This window comes from Oncorhynchus clarkii, chromosome 12 (assembly GCF_045791955.1).
Source record: "Oncorhynchus clarkii lewisi isolate Uvic-CL-2024 chromosome 12, UVic_Ocla_1.0, whole genome shotgun sequence".
Lineage (NCBI taxonomy): Eukaryota > Metazoa > Chordata > Actinopteri > Salmoniformes > Salmonidae > Oncorhynchus > Oncorhynchus clarkii.
In genome coordinates, this window is record NC_092158.1 from 74,903,892 (window position 1) to 74,923,419 (window position 19,528).

Genomic DNA, 19,528 nt, shown 5'->3' on the forward strand with positions numbered 1-19,528 from the left:
CACATGTCATCTCCAATTAGGAAAACCCATTACTATATCATCTGTGTCCAAGCTCACATCCTTGTCTCAGTCTCTGCTGCTCTGCTGCTCTGCTGCTCTGCTGGCAGTCACACTGCTGGTAATTACCCAGGTGATTGGAGAAACTTCTGCTTAAACAACTCGTTCATTTCTTCCCCCATGACAGAATGATTAATCAGCAGGCGTACTTTGGCTGTGACGGGATGGGACAGGAGGGAGAGAGGGAGAGAGAGAAAGGAGGGAGGGCTGACATCCATCAGTGACTCAGGAGTCTGACAGACTGTAGGCAAAATAGTCTGTCACCAAAGTAGCATTACATCATACAACCCCCCTGTGAGGGTCCTGTGGAGCTGTAGTCTAAGCCATGTGATAAACTCTGTTTTGAGGGTCAAGGATCAGTGTGTGTGTGTGTGGTTTGGTTTTTACTATCCTTCTGGTTACCAGAAGACCTCACAAGGATAGTAAAACAAGGACAATTCTGAGTGGGGACATTTTGCCGGTCCCCACAAGGAAAAGGGCTTTTTTAGGCTTAAGGATTAGGTTTAGGGTTACAATTAGGGTTATAATTAGGGTTAGGGTTAGGTTTAGTTTTAGGGTTTGGGTTAGGGGTTAAGGTAAGGGTTAAGTTTCGGTTAAGGGTTAGGGTTAGTTTTAGGTTTTGGGTTAGGGGTTAAGGTAAGAGTTAAGTTTCGGTTAAGGGTTAGGGTTAGGTTTAGTTTTAGGGTTTGGGTTAGGGGTTAAGGTAAGGGTTAAGTTTCGGTTAAGGGTTGGGGTTAGGTTTAGTTTTAGGGTTTGGGTTTGGGTTAGGGTTAGGGTTAGGGGTTAAGGTAAGGGTTAAGTTTCGGTTAAGGGTTGGGGTTAGGTTTAGGAGTTAGAGTAAATAGGAATTTGAATGGGAATCAATGTTTTGGTCCCCACAAGGGTAGTAAAACCAATGTGTGTTCGTGCATGGTGTTCATGAGGAAAACTTACCCGGTTGTCTGAACTAGGGATCATGGTGTCAGTCATCCAGGAGCCGAATCTTGACCCTGACGCACGGATGGTGATGGGGTTACTGACGCCAGTCAACTTCCCACAGCCTGCGACACACACACACACACACACACACACACACACACACACACACACACACACACACACACACAGACACAGACACACACACACACACACACACATTGTGAAATATTAAACAGCTAAAGGCAACATTTCAGCTGCAATCCCCTTTTCTGTTAAATCATCAGTTTAGCTCCACATATTACATGAGAATGATCATTTATCTGGGCGTCTCTAGGCCATTACTGGATCATTTATCCAGCTTAATTCTAGTACTGAACATGAACATCACTAGAATGTTGACCATTAATTGCCTGCGTCTCAGCTACTGTAGCTACATGTCACCTTGCTCTTGGTGATAGTGTGTCATCAATGTGTTGGATTAAATTGATCGTAAAAGTACTCTGGTGGAAAGGTGGCAACCTATGAACTCTGGTGTTTATAATAGTGTTTTCAGAGAGCACTGCTTGACTCTTCATAGAGAAAAACAGTAAGTCCGTTATTCTAAATCCAACAGCATCGCAGGTTGTGAACAAATACGTTTAGCCTGAACATATTCCAAATGATCTGTATTAGGTTTTCCTTACATTGCCTCGTCAATGTGAATAGCCCTCACAGTATGATATTATGTACACGAAGACTACCTCTAACCAGTCATAGTAGAGTAGTCCATGACAAGCCAGGAGACATTCAATGCTGTTGGGATGTCAGCATCTTTCTGTCAGTATAATGTCATCCTGGATCTTTACCTTTATGGATATTTATGGATCTCCACAGATACACCCCCCCCCCCCCCCCCTCCGCTCTCCTCACCCAGTTTCTGCATGCAGGAGTGGAGCCTGGTCTCCAGCAGCAGGACCCTGTGTCTCAGCTCCTCGTAGTCGTAGGCTCCCATCTCCTCCTGGATGGCCATGAGCACCAGCGACAGGTTCCTCACCTCCTCCCTCACCCGGCTGATTTGACGGGCGTCCGTCTTGTACTGCTCCAACACCGGCAGTAGGGGGAGAAGCTGGGTCACCTTGTCCTTCAACTCCTGCGGGTCGGATGGAGAGAGGGAGAGAGGGGTGACAAAGAGGAAGATTAGATTCAGAAAGAGGAAAAACAGCAGAAAGACGAGTGAGAGAGAAGCCACACACATAGCAAACAGAAGGGCAGATTTGTGTGTGTGATGGTAACTGACTGCATTCCAATGTCAGAGCTAGTTGCCGTTCTCATGACAAATCCAAAAATGTGTTTTCATGCACACTGTTTATCCTGGACTCCATTGTTTCATTCTCCAATGCATTCTTCCTCATCCGGGGACCTACATCATCTATCCTATCCTAGCCTCAGCTCCACATCTATGACTGATCTGCTGTCAGGGAGGTGGTGGGGCTTATTTCTCATAGGCCAGTGGTGTATCGATGAAGGGGCAGCAGGAGAGGAGAGGTAGCCTGAGGTAGCCTGCTAAGGTACATCAGTGCAGTCCTGTGCTGTGAGGCTATTAGGAGCAGCAGGCACGTCAATAAACCTAGTCCGCCACAGGGGGGGCTGTTTTCTCCTTGTTAAGGTTTATCGTAAATCTGGTGATGGAGCAGCTCTCAGCCCCACAGCGCCACATTATAAATCTCATTTTCCCCCGTTCGCCCCGCAAAAATTCCCTCTCGTTAATCTCCCGTGCCCTGCCAACGGCGACGTTGAGCTCCACACATTCATCAGGCCGTCTCACAGAAAGTCAAATGCAGCTTTTAGACTTACGCAGTTTGTTCTGCACCCATTGGATTGTGAATGAGAATTTATTCACATTTGGAAAGCTATTTGAATTTGCATGACTTGGCATATGCTAGTGATATTATTGATTATTGATTAATGGGGGGGGGGGGGGGGGGGGGGTTCGTAAACATTGCAGTGACTTTAATAATAAAACGAGTTGAGAGAGAAACACCACAGGGCCACTCCCCAGGCCCATCCCTGTTGCCGTGCAGAGTCCCAGCAGTAAATCAAGTTTACGCATTAAGAATTTATCAAAGCATCTTTTAATCAAACCATTTTATGGTCCATCTAATATCCGCAGAGTGTAAGAAACGCGTGAAAAGGACCAGCTGACAGCAAGACAGAAACGCTGTCTGATAATGGAGCCTGAGATTCCGCTTGTTGGAAGATAAGGAATAGATAAATGTGAATATATATGGCTGTTAACTGAGAGAGAGAGAGAGAGAGAGAGAGAGAGAGAGAGAGAGAGAGAGAGAGAGAGAGAGACACTTGCGCTTGGTAGTGGGGTTTTAATAATGCAGGAGAGATTGTGCTCAAGTTGCCTCCTGTACATGACTCAATTACACTGAAATAGCAGATGAAGATAAGCTATGTGAGTGTTAGTGTGTCATTATGTGTTGTGATGTAGAGGAAGCTGTAAGTATACGTTATAAAGCCCGTGCTAGAGTCCAGGGTGTTCCTATAGAAAGTTCTTATCAGAAAGTTCACATACACAGTTTAGAAATATGCTTCATGTAGAAACCTGTGTGATTGATTTTCAGTACAGATGAATGGACACATGCACGCATGTCATGTGCGCTACCTGTAAGCTCTTGGGGTTGAGGCTTCGCGGGTTGTCTGAGGCAGTCTTCAGCTTGACGTCTACAGCCTTCATCAGGCTCTCTGTGTTCCTCACATACTGAAGGTCCCTGTTGGTCCGCAGGTCCAGCAACTCCATGGACTGGGTGATGTTCTGGACCTGTCAGTCAAATACACATGCTGTTAGACGCACAGACAGACAGACAGATAGATACAGAAGCCCCGTTTATACCTGGTTCTAACTTGAGTCCTTTGTCCTGATCTTGTCCACATTCCAATTGTGCCCACCTTTTTTGACAGGTGAAGACACTCAAAAGACACAGATCATCCTGCCCAACTCCAGAGGTAGTCAGACACACATCGTGTCTGGATATCTTACTAGTGTAGACCGATCTGTACAAAGAAACCATTTAAATCATCATTATTCCTCCCTTTCAAATCATTGAGAGGTGGCACCATTGACTGACTACATCAATATGTGTCTTACAATAAATAAATGTTATTTTGAAGGAATAGCTGTGAAATCATTTGAATAAAATGAAGGGACCAGGAACTCTTGTGACAATGCAGACGGATAACAGACACATTATAATACCATGTGTAGACACATTTCTGGACATGTGGGCACAATCAGTATGTAGACAAGATCAGGATGGACCCATGTTAGCACCATGTATACACGGGGCTAGAGTCAGACCCACAGACTCACAGACAGACGCGCAGTCAGACACACACAAAATGACATGTTTATTCAGTAGCCCGTGTTTTCCTTTTTATTACAATGAGTGTGCTGTGCCGTACTCCCAACAGCACTTTGCCTTCACTTCCTCTTATCAGAAGTTAGTTGTCCTCCTCTCACCACCAGCTGTCCAGCCCACCCACTGGGACATCTGCCCACTGGAACCACCCACTCACTATACCCTCTGCTACTGCTCTATTCCACCCACACACTACACCCACTCTCCCACACACATACTGGCCAGGGTTCAACTGGCCAAACCTTGTGTAACTAATTAACAGAATACTTACAACCTCATGCTAATCGCATTAGTTCAACCGTCCCGTGGAAGGGACACCGATCCCGAAGAAGTTTTAACAGAATGAAATATTCATTTGTGTTTTCATTTATGTACATTGAATGAATAGTTAATTCAGTGTGTGTGTTAAAGTATCTACTGTACATGAATTACACTCTATATACAAAAGTATGATTAGTGGATTCGGTTATTTCAGTCACACCTGAGCACAGAGCCATGCAATCTCCATAGGAAAACATTGGCAGTGGAATGACCTTACTGAAGAGCTCAGTGACTTTCAACATGGCACCGTCATAGGATGCCACCTTTTCAACAAGTCAGCTCGTCAAATTTCTGTCCTTTTGGCGCTGCCCCGGTCAACTGTAAGTGCTGTTATTGTGAAGTGGAAACGTCTAGGAGAGTAAAAAACATTGGTCCTCGGTTGCAACACTCACTACCGAGTTCCAAACTGGGAGCAACATCAGCACAAGAACTGTTCATCAGGGGGCTTCATGAAATGGGTTTCCATGGCCGAGCAACCCCACACAAGCCTAAGATCACCTGTTCTCTGGAGTGATGAATCACGCTTCACCATCAGGCAGTCCGACGGACTAATCTGGGTTTGGCGGATGCCAGGCGAATGCTACCTGCCCCAATGCATACCGTCCACTGTAAAGTTTGGTGGAGGAGGGATAATGATCTGGGCTTTTTTTCATGGTAGCGATTGATGGTAGCTAGGCCCCTTGGTTCCAGTGAAGGAAAATCTTATTGCTAGAACATACAATGACATTCTAGAATCTAGACGATTTTGTGTTCCAACATTGTGGCAACAGTTTGGGGAAGACCCTTTCCTGTTTCAGCATGACAATTCCCCCGTGCATAAAGCGAGGTTCATAAAGAAATGGTTTGTCGAGATCGGTGTGGAAAAACTTGACTGGCCTGCACAGAGCCCTGACCTCAACCCCCTCAAACACCTTTGGGATGAATTGGAATGCCGACTGCGAGTCAGGCCTAATCGCCCAACATCAGTGCCCGACCTCACTAATGCTCTTGTGGTTGAATGGAAGCAAGTCCCTGCAACAATGTTCCAACATTCATTGGAAAGCCTTCCCATAATAGTGGAGGCTGTTATAGCAGCAAAGAGGAGACCAACTCCATTTTAATGCCCATGATTTTGGAATGAGATATTCGATGAGCAGGTGTTCACATACTTTTGGTCATGTAGTGTGTATTATGAAGCCTCCGGTTGTGTGTGACTGTGTGTAGACACACTGTGTCCTGGCAGGTGTTACAGACAGGTATCTCCATCCCCAGAGAGGCCTTGAGGTAACACTAACATTAGCTAACGCTAACCACAGACTGCTAGCTAGTTCCATATTCCTCCTCCTGGCTGGTTTAGATACATGTTCAATCTGCTTCTGCTGTCTGGCGGTCCAGCGCAGTGAGTGATGCTGCTCCATATCTCTTCCTTATCACACTGAGGGAGGTGATAAAAGCTGTTTAAATGTCTGTCTGTTTAAATGTCTGTCTGTCTGTCTGTTTAAATGTCTGTCTGTCTGTCTGTTTAAATGTATATCTATCTCTTTAAACGTCCGTCCGTCCGTCTGTCTGTCACCTGCAGACACCATGGCTCGGGCTGGGCCTAGGGCTCGCGATAATTGACAGTTAATTAACATAAACGTGTTTAGCGTCTCCAGGCATCTACACATACAAGCTGCGTACAAGCCTCTGATGCATGCCTTTGGAACATAAGTCTAATAAATACCATTCATCTACACCATCACAATAAATCCATTATTATTTTAGTCAGGTCTAAAGAAACATGATATGAAGAAAATGTATTTCAGAAGAACAGAATATGAGTTGGCCTACTGTATGTTATCTTGCTGTGCGCCCATGACATAGACTGTAGCCATGCCATAGGCTGTGGGCTAGTTCATTTAGCAGACAAGATATGCTTATAAGTAGTATGTAATTACTTTATATTATATGATTTTATCGTATGAAGAATATAATTGAACTTAGCTGAATAAAATAGAAAGGATATTTTGCTCATCCAGGAGAGAGTGGGCTTATGAAGTGGCTATGTTGAGCTAAAAAATGATAATTTGCTACAGTAGATTTATATGCTAGATATAGAGTTATTTGGCAACTTTATTTGTGAATGATACAAACCTTAGACTGTCTTAAATCAAAACAAATATGGGCTGCATGATGCGACGACAGGCTATTGATGATTTGAGAAAGTTGCAAAAATAACTTGAGCTTTGTTCTTTGCCTCAGGCTGCACGCGCTGTTCTCTCATCATATTTTCCTCCTCTTTTTAGTGGCAACCATCAAAACTCTGCTTCCACACAGGATTGCATATAGAAGAAATGAAGGAGAAAGAGGAGGAGATGGAGACGCACCGTGGTGAGATATTCTCTAGCTAAAGGTAATGTGTCAGCCTATTCATTATGAAAATATAAAAAATGCCCTATTACTAGGCTATTCAAAATCAAATAAAATTCACTATAATTGTAGGCTAACTCTGGAAGCCGACCTGCACAATCAATTAACCAATTGCATTGCCTAGGCCTATACGTTCTCTCCCAGATTAAAGGATATACATTTTGGAGCGTAGCACCAGACCATCCAGTATGCATAACACTACAGTCCAAACTCAAAGACGATTACTAGAATTTGGTGCATTTTGGAGTATTGGCTATGTATTGTATAACGGCACAATTGTTAATTTAATTCTGTTTTTTTGTTCGGGCTTGGGCTCATATATAGGCCTATGGTATTCACAAGCTCTAATAGTATGGGCCTTTTGAATGAATCAACACCTTAGAAAGTCCATTTTGATGTGTTAGGCTTTGAAACAACATCCACAATGAGCATGTTGTCCACTCAGTTTCAACCTGATGTTGAACTTCTTTCTTCAAATTGATCATCACAGTGAGGAGAGTTTTAAAAGCATGAGACTGTTTTGATGATTAGTGTTGGATTTGATTTTTGATTGCATTTGCATTGCTGTCAGAGAGGTTAGAGGGACAATAGAGCCCTGAGTACCAGGTCATTAGGACCTGATGGTCGTTAGAGCCCTGAGTACCAGGTCATTAGGACCTGATGGTCGTTAGAGTCCTGAGTACCAGGTCATTAGGACCTGATGGTTGTTAGAGTCCTGAGTACCAGGTCATTAGGACCTGATGGTCGTTAGAGCCCTGAGTACCAGGTCATTAGGACCTGATGGTCGTTAGAGTCCTGAGTACCAGGTCATTAGACCTGATGGTCGTTAGAGCCCTGAGTACAAGGTCATTAGGACCTGATGGTCGTTAGAGCCCTGAGTACCAGGTCATTAGGACCTGATGGTCGTTAGAGCCCTGAGTACCAGGTCATTAGGACCTGATGGTCGTTAGAGCCCTGAGTACCAGGTCATTAGGACCTGATGGTCGTTAGAGTCCTGAGTACCAGGTCATTAGGACCTGATGGTTGTTAGAGTCCTGAGTACCAGGTCATTAGGACCTGATGGTCGTTAGAGCCCTGAGTACCAGGTCATTAGGACCTGATGGTCGTTAGAGCCCTGAGTACCAGGTCATTAGGACCTGATGGTCGTTAGAGCCCTGAGTACCAGGTCATTAGTACCTGATGGTCCTGGGAACACCCCCCTATCCACATCGATGGAACAGTAGTGGAGAGGGTAGCAAGTTTTAAGTTCCTCGGCATACACATCACAGACAAACTGAATTGGTCCACTCACACAGACAGCATCGTGAAGAAGGCACAGCAGCGCCTCTTCAACCTCAGGAGGCTGAAGAAATTTGGCTTGTCACCAAAAGCACTCACAAACTTCTACAGATGCACAATCGAGAGCATCCTGGCGGCCTGGTATGGCAACTGCACCGCCCTCAACCGTAAGGCTCTCCAGAGGGTAGTGAGGTCTGCACAACGCATCACCGGGGGCAAACTACCTGCCCTCCAGGACACCTACACCACCCGATGTCACAGGAAGGCCATAAAGATCATCAAGGACATCAACCACCCGAGCCACTGCCTGTTCACCCCGCTATCATCCAGAAGGCGAGGTCAGTACAGGTGCATCAAAGCTGGGACCGAGAGACTGAAAAACAGCTTCTATCTCAAGGCCATCAGACTGTTAAACAGCCACCACTAACACTGAGTGGCTGCTGCCAACACACCGACACTGACTCAACTCCAGCCACTTTAATAATGGGAATTGATGGGAAATGATGTAAATATATCACTAGCCACTTTAAACAACGCTACCTTATATAATGTTACTTACCCTACATTATTCATCTCATATGCATACGTATATACTGTACTCTATATCATCGACTGTATCCTTATGTAATACATGTATCACTAGCCACTTTAAACTATGACACTTTGTTTACATACTCATCTCATTTGTACATACTGTACTCGATACCATCTACTGTATCTTGCCTATGCTGCTCTGTACCATCACTCATTCATATATCCTTATGTACATATTCTTTATCCCCTTACACTGTGTACAAGACAGTAGTTTTGGAATTGTTAGTTAGATTACTTGTTATTACTGCATTGTCGGAACTAGAAGCACAAGCATTTCGCTACACTCGCATTAACATCTGCTAACCATGTGTATGTGACAAATAAAATTTGATTTGATTTGATTTGATTTGATTTGATGGTCGTTAGAGCCCTGAGTACCAGGTCATTAGACCTGATGGTCAAGTTAGTGAGTTGGGTACTACAAATGCAGTGCATAAGAGGAGATAACTCAACAGTCATGTGGAATTATTATTATTATTATTGTATTGTTTTTAGGGGGTAGACCAGCTTATTTATTGCAGATAGATTGTGTCTCCCATAAATGTAATTGTTTGCAACATTTCCAATTTTTGTAAATATATACAGTACCAGTCAAAAGTTTGGACACACCTACTCATTCAAGGGTTTTTCGTTATTTTTACTATTTTCTACATTGTTGAATAATAGTGAAGACATCAAAACTATGAAATAACACATATGGGATCATGTAGTAACCAAAAAAGTGATAAACAAATCAAAACATATTTTCGATTTTCCATTCTTTAAAGTAGCCACCTTTTGCCTTGATGACAAGTTTTGCACACTCTTGGCATTCTATCAACCAGCATCACCAGGAATGCTTTTCCAGCAGTCTTGAAGGAGTTCCCATACAGTTGAAGTCGGAAGTTTACATACACCTTAGCCACCTTAGCCTATTTGAATAACATTGACACCCAAAGCACCTTGAAAAATGAATGTGTAACAATACTTATCAGAAGTCATGTTGCTTGATGCCGTTTGCCATCATGTTTCTGTCATCATTTAGAGTTAATGTACTGTATCTTGTTTAATGTTTACCACACGCATTAGTGCTGAGCTTTGGCAGCATGCATTACAATTCAGAGAGAGAGAGAGAGAGAGAAAGATCATTCTAATCTGATCGTCTTTCTCTCCACTTTCGATGGGCTTGTGTCCTTAATTGCATTGCTCTTCTCTCTCTCTCATTACAATTGACTATGACTGCCGGTGTGGCGGTAATATGATCACCGCAACAGCCCTAACCATGACCATGTGTATGGAATTTGTACACCTTTACAAAAGATGCTAGATATTGTGGCATTTTATTGTGGTATTTTACAATCTCTGGATAGAATTGAACTTTGTACGGTACATTGTTAGCATATCCTTGGCTGTCTGAGGTGAGGATCATGTCTAGCGCGTTTTAAATGAGGATGTTATATTGGATGACAGAGTGGCTCCATTCAGCCCACCTCCTCCTCCTCTGCTAGGCTCTATGGTATGCTGGGCAGGTGGCTCAGAGACAGAACCACTGACCTCAGGTGTCCTCATTAGTCTGGCCTTTTTTTAGACAGGAGCGGTAGTCCTTCACAGCTGCTGTCTTACAAGCTCACACACACCATGCCCACACACACACTTGTGCATTCGTCAAAAAAGTGTGTGTGTGTGTGTGTGTGTGTGTGTGTGTGGTGTGGGCACAAATGTGTGTGTGTGTGTGTCAGTCAAAAACCTGAGCGGAGGAGACACACAGCGTGAAAGGAAGGGGAAAAGATGGCTATCAGTGTGAATTAGATCAGAGAATTCAGGTGTCTCATTGATACACTGAGGCTTCCACAGCCCATTCAGCATCTCAATTTACCTCACCTCTCCTCTTCTCTCAGCACCCTATCAATGTCGGCCTTCCTATCTCTCTCTCTCTCCCTCCCTCCGCCTCTCCCTCTATCTTTTTCCCACCCACAGACTCCCCTCACCAACCCTAACTCAATACTGTCTCCTGCCAGGCTCCAGGCTCCAGTGGTCTAGTATGTACAGTAGAGCTGGATATATGTCTATGAGAAGTTAGAGCACAGTGCCCTGCTGGGGAAAAAGGTCTGGACAAGAATCTCAGAAAGCCAAATTATTAGCCACAACACAACCGCTGAAACCTCTGGAAGGAGGCGGAGAGATGGAGGGTTGGGGTTAGATATACATGCTGAATGATGCGCTCTCGGGGGTCAACAACCACCCATATATAATACAAATGAACAGTAAACATTACACATACAGAATTTTCAAAACAATAAAGACATTACAAATGTTATATATATTATATATACAGTGTTGTAACAATGTACAAATGGTTAAAGTACACAAGGGAAAGTAAATAAGCATAAATATGGGTTGTATTTACAATGGTGTTTGTTCTTCATTGGTTGCCCTTTTCTTGTGGCAACAGGTCACAAATCTTGCTGCTGTGATGGCACACTGTGGAATTTCACCCAGTAGATATGGAAGTTTATCAAAATTGGATTTGTTTTCGAATTCTTTGTGGATCTGTGTAATCTGAGGGAAATATGTCTCTCTAATATGGTCATACATTGGGCAGGAGGTTAGGAAGTGCAGCTCAGTTTCCCCCTCATTTTGTGGGCAGTGTGCATATAGCCTGTCTTCTCTTGAGAGCCATGTCTGCCTATGGCGGCCTTTCTCAATAGCAAGGCTATGCTCACTGAGTCTGTACATAGTCAAAGCTTTCCTTAAGTTTGGGTCAGTCACAGTGGTCAGGTATTCTGCCACTGTGTACTCTCTGTTTAAGGCCAAATAGCATTCTAGTTTGCTCTGTTTTTTTGTTAATTCTTTCCAATGTGTCAAGTAATTATCTTTTTATGTTTTCTCATGATTTGGTTGGGTCTAATTGTGCTGTTGTCCTGGGGCTCTGTGGGGTGTGTTTGTGTTTGTGAACAGAGCCCTAGGACCAGCTTGCTTAGGGAACTCTTCTCCAGGTTCATCTCTCTGTAGGTGATGGCTTTGTTATGGAAGGTTTGGGAATCGCTTCCTTTTAGGTGGTTGTAGAATTTAACGGCTCTTTTCTGGATTTTGATAATTAGTGGGTATCAGCCTAACTCTGCATGCATTATTTCGTGTTCTACGTTGTACACAGAGGATATTTTTGCAAAATTCTGCATGCAGTCTCTCAATTTGGTGTTTGTCCCATTTTGTGAAGTCTTGGTTGGTGAGCGGACCCCAGACCTCACAACCATAAAGGGCAATGGGCTCTATGACTGATTCAAGTATTTTTTAGCCAGATCCTAATTGGTATATTGAAATTTATGTTCCTTTTGATGGCATAGAATGCCCTTCTTGCCTTGTCTCTCAGATCGTTCACAGATTTGTGGAAGTTACCTGTGGTGCTGATGTTTAGGCCAAGGTATGTATAGTTTTTTGTGTGCTCTAGGGCAACAGTGTCTAGATGGAATTTGTATTTGTGGTCCTGGCGACTGGACCTTTTTTGGAACACCATTATTTTGGTCTTACTGAGATTTACTGTCAGGGCCCAGGTCTGACAGAATCTGTGCAGAAGATCTAGGTGCTGCTGTAGGCCCTCCTTGGTTGGTGACAGAAGCACCAGATCATCAGCAAACAGTAGACATTTGACTTCGGATTCTAGTAGGGTGAGGCCGGATGCTGCAGACTTTTCTAATTCGTTGATGTCAATTCTTTGATCTCTCTCTCTCTCTCTCTCTCTCTCTCTCTCTCTCTCTCTCTCTCTCTCTCTCTCTCTCTCTCTCTCTCTCTCTCTCTCTCTCTCTCTCTCTCTCTCTCTCTCTCTCTCTCTCTCTCTCTCTCTCTCTCTCTCTCTCTCTCTCTCTCTCTCTCCATGCTGGGAATTGTTTGAGCGAGTGCTAAGTGCGAGTTTTGTGTAGAGTTAGACATCCTGGGTTTTCTTTCCTTTTCTTGGTGATATCCTTTTTCTTCTATGCATGATTAAGGTTATTATTTTTATTTTCTTGTTGTGGTAGAATTAAGTATATTGTTTTTCGTTTCGAAATTACTCTGACTTTGGGGACGTCGTCCCTGTCACTTCGGCACGGCTTTAGGTGTGTTACTGAAGCTACTGTCACGGTGGAGGAGTTACTGGTCGCCGCAGGATATGAAAATGTTGCTTATGCGTCACGGATGAATAAAGCGTTGGTGTTATTTCTTAAAGAAGAGCCCCTTGTTGATCGGATGGCTGAGTATGGCGTACTTCTTAAAGAAGAGCCCCTTGTTGATCGGATGGTTGAGTATGGCGTACTTCTTAAAGAAGAGCCCCTTGTTGATCGGATGGTTGAGTATGGCATACTTCTTAAAGAAGAGCCCCTTGTTGATCGGATGGTTGAGTATGGCGTACTTCTTAAAGAAGAGCCCCTTGTTGACCGGATGGTTGAGTATGGCGTACTTCTTAAAGAAGAGTGTCTGTAGATCGTATGGTTGAGTATGGCGTACTTCTTAAAGAAGAGTGTCTGGTTGATCGGATGGTTGAGTATGGCGTACTTCTTAAAGAAGAGTGTCTGGTTGATCGGATGGTTGAGTATGGCGTACTTCTTAAAGAAGAGCCCCTTGTTGATCGGATGGTTGAGTATGGCGTACATCTTAAAGAAGAGCCCCTTGTTGATCGGATGGTTGAGTATGGCGTACTTCTTAAAGAAGAGCCCCTTGTTGATCGGATGGTTGAGTATGGCGTACATCTTAAAGAAGAGCCCCTTGTTGATCGGATGGTTGAGTATGGCGTACTTCTTAAAGAAGAGCCCCTTGTTGATCGGATGGTTGAGTATGGCATACTTCTTAAAGAAGAGCCCCTTGTTGATCGGATGGTTGAGTATGGCGTACTTCTTAAAGAAGAGTGTCTGGTTGATCGGATGGTTGAGTATGGCGTACTTCTTAAAGAAGAGCCCCTTGTTGATCGGATGGTTGAGTATGGCGTACATCTTAAAGAAGAGTGTCTGTAGATCGTATGGTTGAGTATGGCGTACTTCTTAAAGAAGAGTGTCTGTAGATCGTATGGTTGAGTATGGCGTACTTCTTAAAGAAGAGTGTCTGGTTGATCGGCGTATGGTTGAGTATGGCGTACTTGGTTGAGTATGGCGTACTTCTTAAAGAAGAGTGTCTGTAGATCGTATGGTTGAGTATGGCGTACTTCTTAAAGAAGAGTGTCTGTAGATCGTATGGTTGAGTATGGCGTATTAAAGAAGAGTGTCTGTAGATCGTATGGTTGAGTATGGCGTACTTCTTAAAGAAGAGTGTCTGTAGATCGGAAGAGTGTCTGTAGATCGTATGGTTGAGTATGGCGTACTTCTTGAAGAGTGTCTGTAGATCGTATGGTTGAGTATGGCGTACTTCTTAAAGAAGAGTGTCTGTAGATCGTATGGTTGAGTATGGCGTACTTCTTAAAGAAGAGTGTCTGTAGATCGTATGGTTGAGTATGGCGTACTTCTTAAAGAAGAGTGTCTGTAGATCGTATGGTTGAGTATGGCGTACTTCTTAAAGAAGAGTGTCTGTAGATCGTATGGTTGAGTATGGCGTACTTCTTAAAGAAGAGCCCCTTGTTGATCGGATGGTTGAGTATGGCGTACTTCTTAAAGAAGAGATCGTATGGTTGAGTATGGCGTACTTCTTAAAGTTGATCGTATGGTTGAGTATGGCGTACTTCTTAAAGAAGAGTGTCTGTAGATCGTATGGTTGAGTATGGCGTACTTCTTAAAGAAGAGTGTCTGTAGATCGTATGGTTGAGTATGGCGTACTTCTTAAAGAAGAGTGTCTGTAGTATGGCGTATGGTTGAGTATGGCGTACTTCTTAAAGAAGAGTGTCTGTAGATCGTATGGTTGAGTATGGCGTACTTCTTAAAGAAGAGTGTCTGTAGATCGTATGGTTGAGTATGGCGTACTTCTTAAAGAAGAGTGTCTGTAGATTGTATGGTTGAGTATGGCGTACTTCTTAAAGAAGAGTGTCTGTAGATCGTATGGTTGAGTATGGCGTACTTCTTAAAGAAGAGTGTCTGGTTGATCGGATGGTTGAGTATGGCGTACGTACTTCTTAAAGATGGTCTTAAAGAAGAGTGTCTGTAGATCGTATGGTTGAGCATGGCGTACTTCTTAAAGAAGAGTGTCTGTAGATCGTATGGTTGAGTATGGCGTACTTCTTAAAGAAGAGTGTCTGTAGATCGTATGGTTGAGCATGGCGTACTTCTTAAAGAAGAGTGTCTGTAGATCGTATGGTTGAGTATGGCGTACTTCTTAAAGAAGAGTGTCTGTAGATCGTATGGTTGAGTATGGCGTACTTCTTAAAGAAGAGTGTCTGTAGATCGTATGGTTGAGTATGGCGTACTTCTTAAAGAAGAGTGTCTGGTTGATCGGATCGAAGAGTGTCTTGTAGATCGTATGGTTGAGTATGGCGTACTTCTTAAAGAAGAGTGTCTGGTTGATCGGATGGTTGAGTATGGCGTACTTCTTAAAGAAGAGTGTCCCCTTGTTGATCGGATGGTTGAGTATGGCGTACTTCTTAAAGAAGAGCCCCTTGTTGACCGGATGGTTGAGTATGGCGTACTTCTTAAAGAAGAGTGTCTGGTTGATCGGATGGTTGAGTATGGCATACTTCTTAAAGAAGAGCCCCTTGTTGATCGGATGGTTGAGTATGGCATACTTCTTAAAGAAGAGCCCCTTGTTGATCGGATGGTTGAGTATGGCGTACTTCTTAAAGAAGAGCCCCTTGTTGACCGGATGGTTGAGTATGGCGTACTTCTTAAAGAAGAGTGTCTTGTAGATCGTATGGTTGAGTATGGCGTACTTCTTAAAGAAGAGTGTCTGTAGATCGTATGGTTGAGTATGGCGTACTTCTTAAAGAAGAGCCCCTTGTTGACCGGATGGTTGAGTATGGCGTACTTCTTAAAGAAGAGTGTCTGGTTGATCGGATGGTTGAGTATGGCATACTTCTTAAAGAAGAGCCCCTTGTTGATCGGATGGTTGAGTATGGCGTACTTCTTAAAGAAGAGCCCCTTGTTGACCGTATGGTTGAGTATGGCGTACTTCTTAAAGAAGAGTGTCTTGTAGATCGTATGGTTGAGTATGGCGTACTTCTTAAAGAAGAGTGTCTGTAGATCGTATGGTTGAGTATGGCGTACTTCTTAAAGAAGAGCCCCTTGTTGACCGGATGGTTGAGTATGGTGTACATCTTAAAGAAGAGTGTCTGTAGATCGTATGGTTGAGTATGGCGTACTTCTTAAAGAAGAGTGTCTGTAGATCGGATGGTTGAGTATGGCGTACTTCTTAAAGAAGAGTGTCTGTAGATCGTATGGTTGAGTATGGCGTACTTCTTAAAGAAGAGTGTCTGGTTGATCGGATGGTTGAGTACTTCTTAAAGAAGAGCCCCTTGTTGATCGGATGGTTGAGTATGGCGTACTTCTTAAAGAAGAGCCCCTTGTTGATCGGATGGTTGAGTATGGCGTACTTCTTAAAGAAGAGTGTCTGTAGATCGTATGGTTGAGTATGGCGTACTTCTTAAAGAAGAGCCCCTTGTTGACCGGATGGTTGAGTATGGCGTACTTCTTAAAGAAGAGTGTCTGGTTGATCGGATGGTTGAGTATGGCATACTTCTTAAAGAAGAGCCCCTTGTTGATCGGATGGTTGAGTATGGCGTACTTCTTAAAGAAGAGCCCCTTGTTGACCGTATGGTTGAGTATGGCGTACTTCTTAAAGAAGAGTGTCTTGTAGATCGTATGGTTGAGTATGGCGTACTTCTTAAAGAAGAGTGTCTGTAGATCGTATGGTTGAGTATGGCGTACTTCTTAAAGAAGAGCCCCTTGTGATCGGATGGTTGAGTATGGCGTACTTCTTAAAGAAGAGTGTCTGGTTGATCGGATGGTTGAGTATGGCGTACTTCTTAAAGAAGAGCCCCTTGTTGATCGGATGGTTGAGTATGGCGTACTTCTTAAGGAAGAGTGTCTGGTTGATCGGATGGTTGAGCATGGTGTACATCTTAAAGAAGAGTGTCTGGTTGATCGGATGGTTGAGCATGGCGTACTTCTTAAAGAAGAGTGTCTGTAGATCGTATGGTTGAGTATGGCGTACTTCTTAAAGAAGAGTGTCTGTAGATCGTATGGTTGAGTATGGCGTACTTCTTAAAGAAGAGCCCCTTGTTGATCGGATGGTTGAGTATGGCGTACTTCTTAAAGAAGAGCCCCTTGTTGACCGGATGGTTGAGTATGGCGTACTTCTTAAAGAAGAGTGTCTTGTAGATCGTATGGTTGAGTATGGCGTACTTCTTAAAGAAGAGTGTCTGTAGATCGTATGGTTGAGTATGGCGTACTTCTTAAAGAAGAGCCCCTTGTTGACCGGATGGTTGAGTATGGCGTACTTCTTAAAGAAGAGTGTCTGGTTGATCGGATGGTTGAGTATGGCATACTTCTTAAAGAAGAGCCCCTTGTTGATCGGATGGTTGAGTATGGCGTACTTCTTAAAGAAGAGCCCCTTGTTGACCGGATGGTTGAGTATGGCGTACTTCTTAAAGAAGAGTGTCTTGTAGATCGTATGGTTGAGTATGGCGTACTTCTTAAAGAAGAGTGTCTGTAGATCGTATGGTTGAGTATGGCGTACTTCTTAAAGAAGAGCCCCTTGTTGACCGGATGGTTGAGTATGGTGTACATCTTAAAGAAGAGTGTCTGTAGATCGTATGGTTGAGTATGGCGTACTTCTTAAAGAAGAGTGTCTGTAGATCGGATGGTTGAGTATGGCGTACTTCTTAAAGAAGAGTGTCTGTAGATCGTATGGTTGAGTATGGCGTACTTCTTAAAGAAGAGTGTCTGGTTGATCGGATGGTTGAGTATGGCGTACTTCTTAAAGAAGAGCCCCTTGTTGATCTGATGGTTGAGTATGGCGTACTTCTTAAAGAAGAGCCCCTTGTTGATCGGATGGTTGAGTATGGCGTACTTCTTAAAGAAGAGTGTCTGGTTGATCGGATGGTTGAGTATGGCGTACTTCTTAAAGAAGAGCCCCTTGTTGATCGGATGGTTGAGTATGGCGTACTTCTTAAGGAAGAGTGTCTGGTTGATCGGATGGTTGAGCATGGTGTACATCTTAAAGAAGAGTGTCTGGTTGATCGGATGGTTGAGCATGGCGTACTTCTTAAAGAAGAGTGTCTGTAGATCGTATGGTTGAGTATGGCGTACTTCTTAAAGAAGAGTGTCTGTAGATCGTATGGTTGAGTATGGCGTACTTCTTAAAGAAGAGTGTCTGTAGATCGTATGGTTGAGTATGGCGTACTTCTTAAAGAAGAGTGTCTGTAGATCGTATGGTTGAGTATGGCGTACTTCTTAAAGAAGAGTGTCTGTAGATCGTATGGTTAAGTATGGCGTACTTCTTAAAGAAGAGTGTCTGTAGATCGTATGGTTGAGTATGGCGTACTTCTTAAAGAAGAGTGTCTGTAGATCGTATGGTTGAGTATGGCGTACTTCTTAAAGAAGAGTGTCTGTAGATCGTATGGTTGAGTATGGCGTACTTCTTAAAGAAGAGTGTCTGTAGATCGTATGGTTGAGTATGGCGTACTTCTTAAAGAAGAGTGTCTGTAGATCGTATGGTTGAGTATGGCGTACTTCTTAAAGAAGAGTGTCTGTAGATCGTATGGTTGAGTATGGCGTACTTCTTAAAGAAGAGTGTCTGTAGATCGTATGGTTGAGTATGGCGTACTTCTTAAAGAAGAGTGTCTGTAGATCGTATGGTTGAGTATGGCGTACTTCTTAAAGAAGAGTGTCTGTAGATCGTATGGTTGAGTATGGCGTACTTCTTAAAGGAATGTTTATTCAAGTTACGTCGCTTTTTTCTCCATCAACAGGGGTACCAATTTCCATTGTACCGTTGTTTATTCCCAATGAGCTATTGGAGCGCGAGTTATTGCGGTTTGGGAAGTTTGCAAGTTCAATTAAGGTTGTCCGGTTGGGTTGCAAACACCCGGTGTTGAAACAGGTTATAACGTTTTGGCGACAGGTGTTTATGTTTTTGGACTCACCGGAGCAGACTTTGGAGTTATCGTTTAAAGTCAAGTATGACAACATAATGTATATGGCTTATGCTAGTACGGGTAGTGTTTTGAGTGTCGGGATGTTGGCCATAAGCGACATGCTTGCCCGAAAAGGGAGAAGGCCGAGGTAGGGGCGCGGGTGGTCATCGTAACGCCTGGGCCCTCTGAAGTAGGGAGAGGTGGGCCGACAGCGGTAGAACAGCCACAAGCACCGGTTGCTGAGGAACAAGTTATCCGTGTTGAGAGCACGGAGTTGCAACTTGTATTAGAGGGAAATGTTATGCAGCAGAAAAATATTGTTGTAGAAGGTAAGGATGTATCTGAAGAACCAGTTCCTCATACTGGTGAGCAGGTGCCCAGTACGAGTGCTGGGGTAAATGAGGGGGTTCATGTGGAGCTAGGCTCCCAGGTAGTGGAGGAGGTGCCCAGTACGAATGCTGGGGTACAGGAGGGGGTTCATGTGGAGCTAGGCTCCCAGAGAGTGGAGGAGATGCCCACTACGAGTAATGAGGTACAGGAGGGTTTTCATGTGGAGCTCCCAGATAGT

General features: G+C 43.8%; 1 protein-coding gene across 4 annotated transcripts in view; it reads right to left on the reverse strand.

Moving 5' to 3' along the window:
* LOC139422230 (olfactomedin 2a) overlaps nt 1-19,528 on the reverse strand; it is a 113,500-nt gene that overhangs the window by 4,124 nt on the left and 89,848 nt on the right. For all 4 annotated transcript variants that reach the window (XR_011635715.1, XR_011635714.1, XM_071173401.1 and 1 more), the window contains exons 3-5: nt 3,626-3,781; nt 1,885-2,104; nt 991-1,097 (exon numbers count right to left, since the gene is read on the reverse strand). Coding sequence is in view for 2 of the 4 variants with exons in the window: in XM_071173401.1 (XP_071029502.1) it covers nt 991-1,097; nt 1,885-2,104; nt 3,626-3,781 (483 nt within the window). In the remaining 2 variants the exon portion in view is untranslated. The remainder of the gene's footprint in view (nt 1-990; nt 1,098-1,884; nt 2,105-3,625; nt 3,782-19,528) is intronic.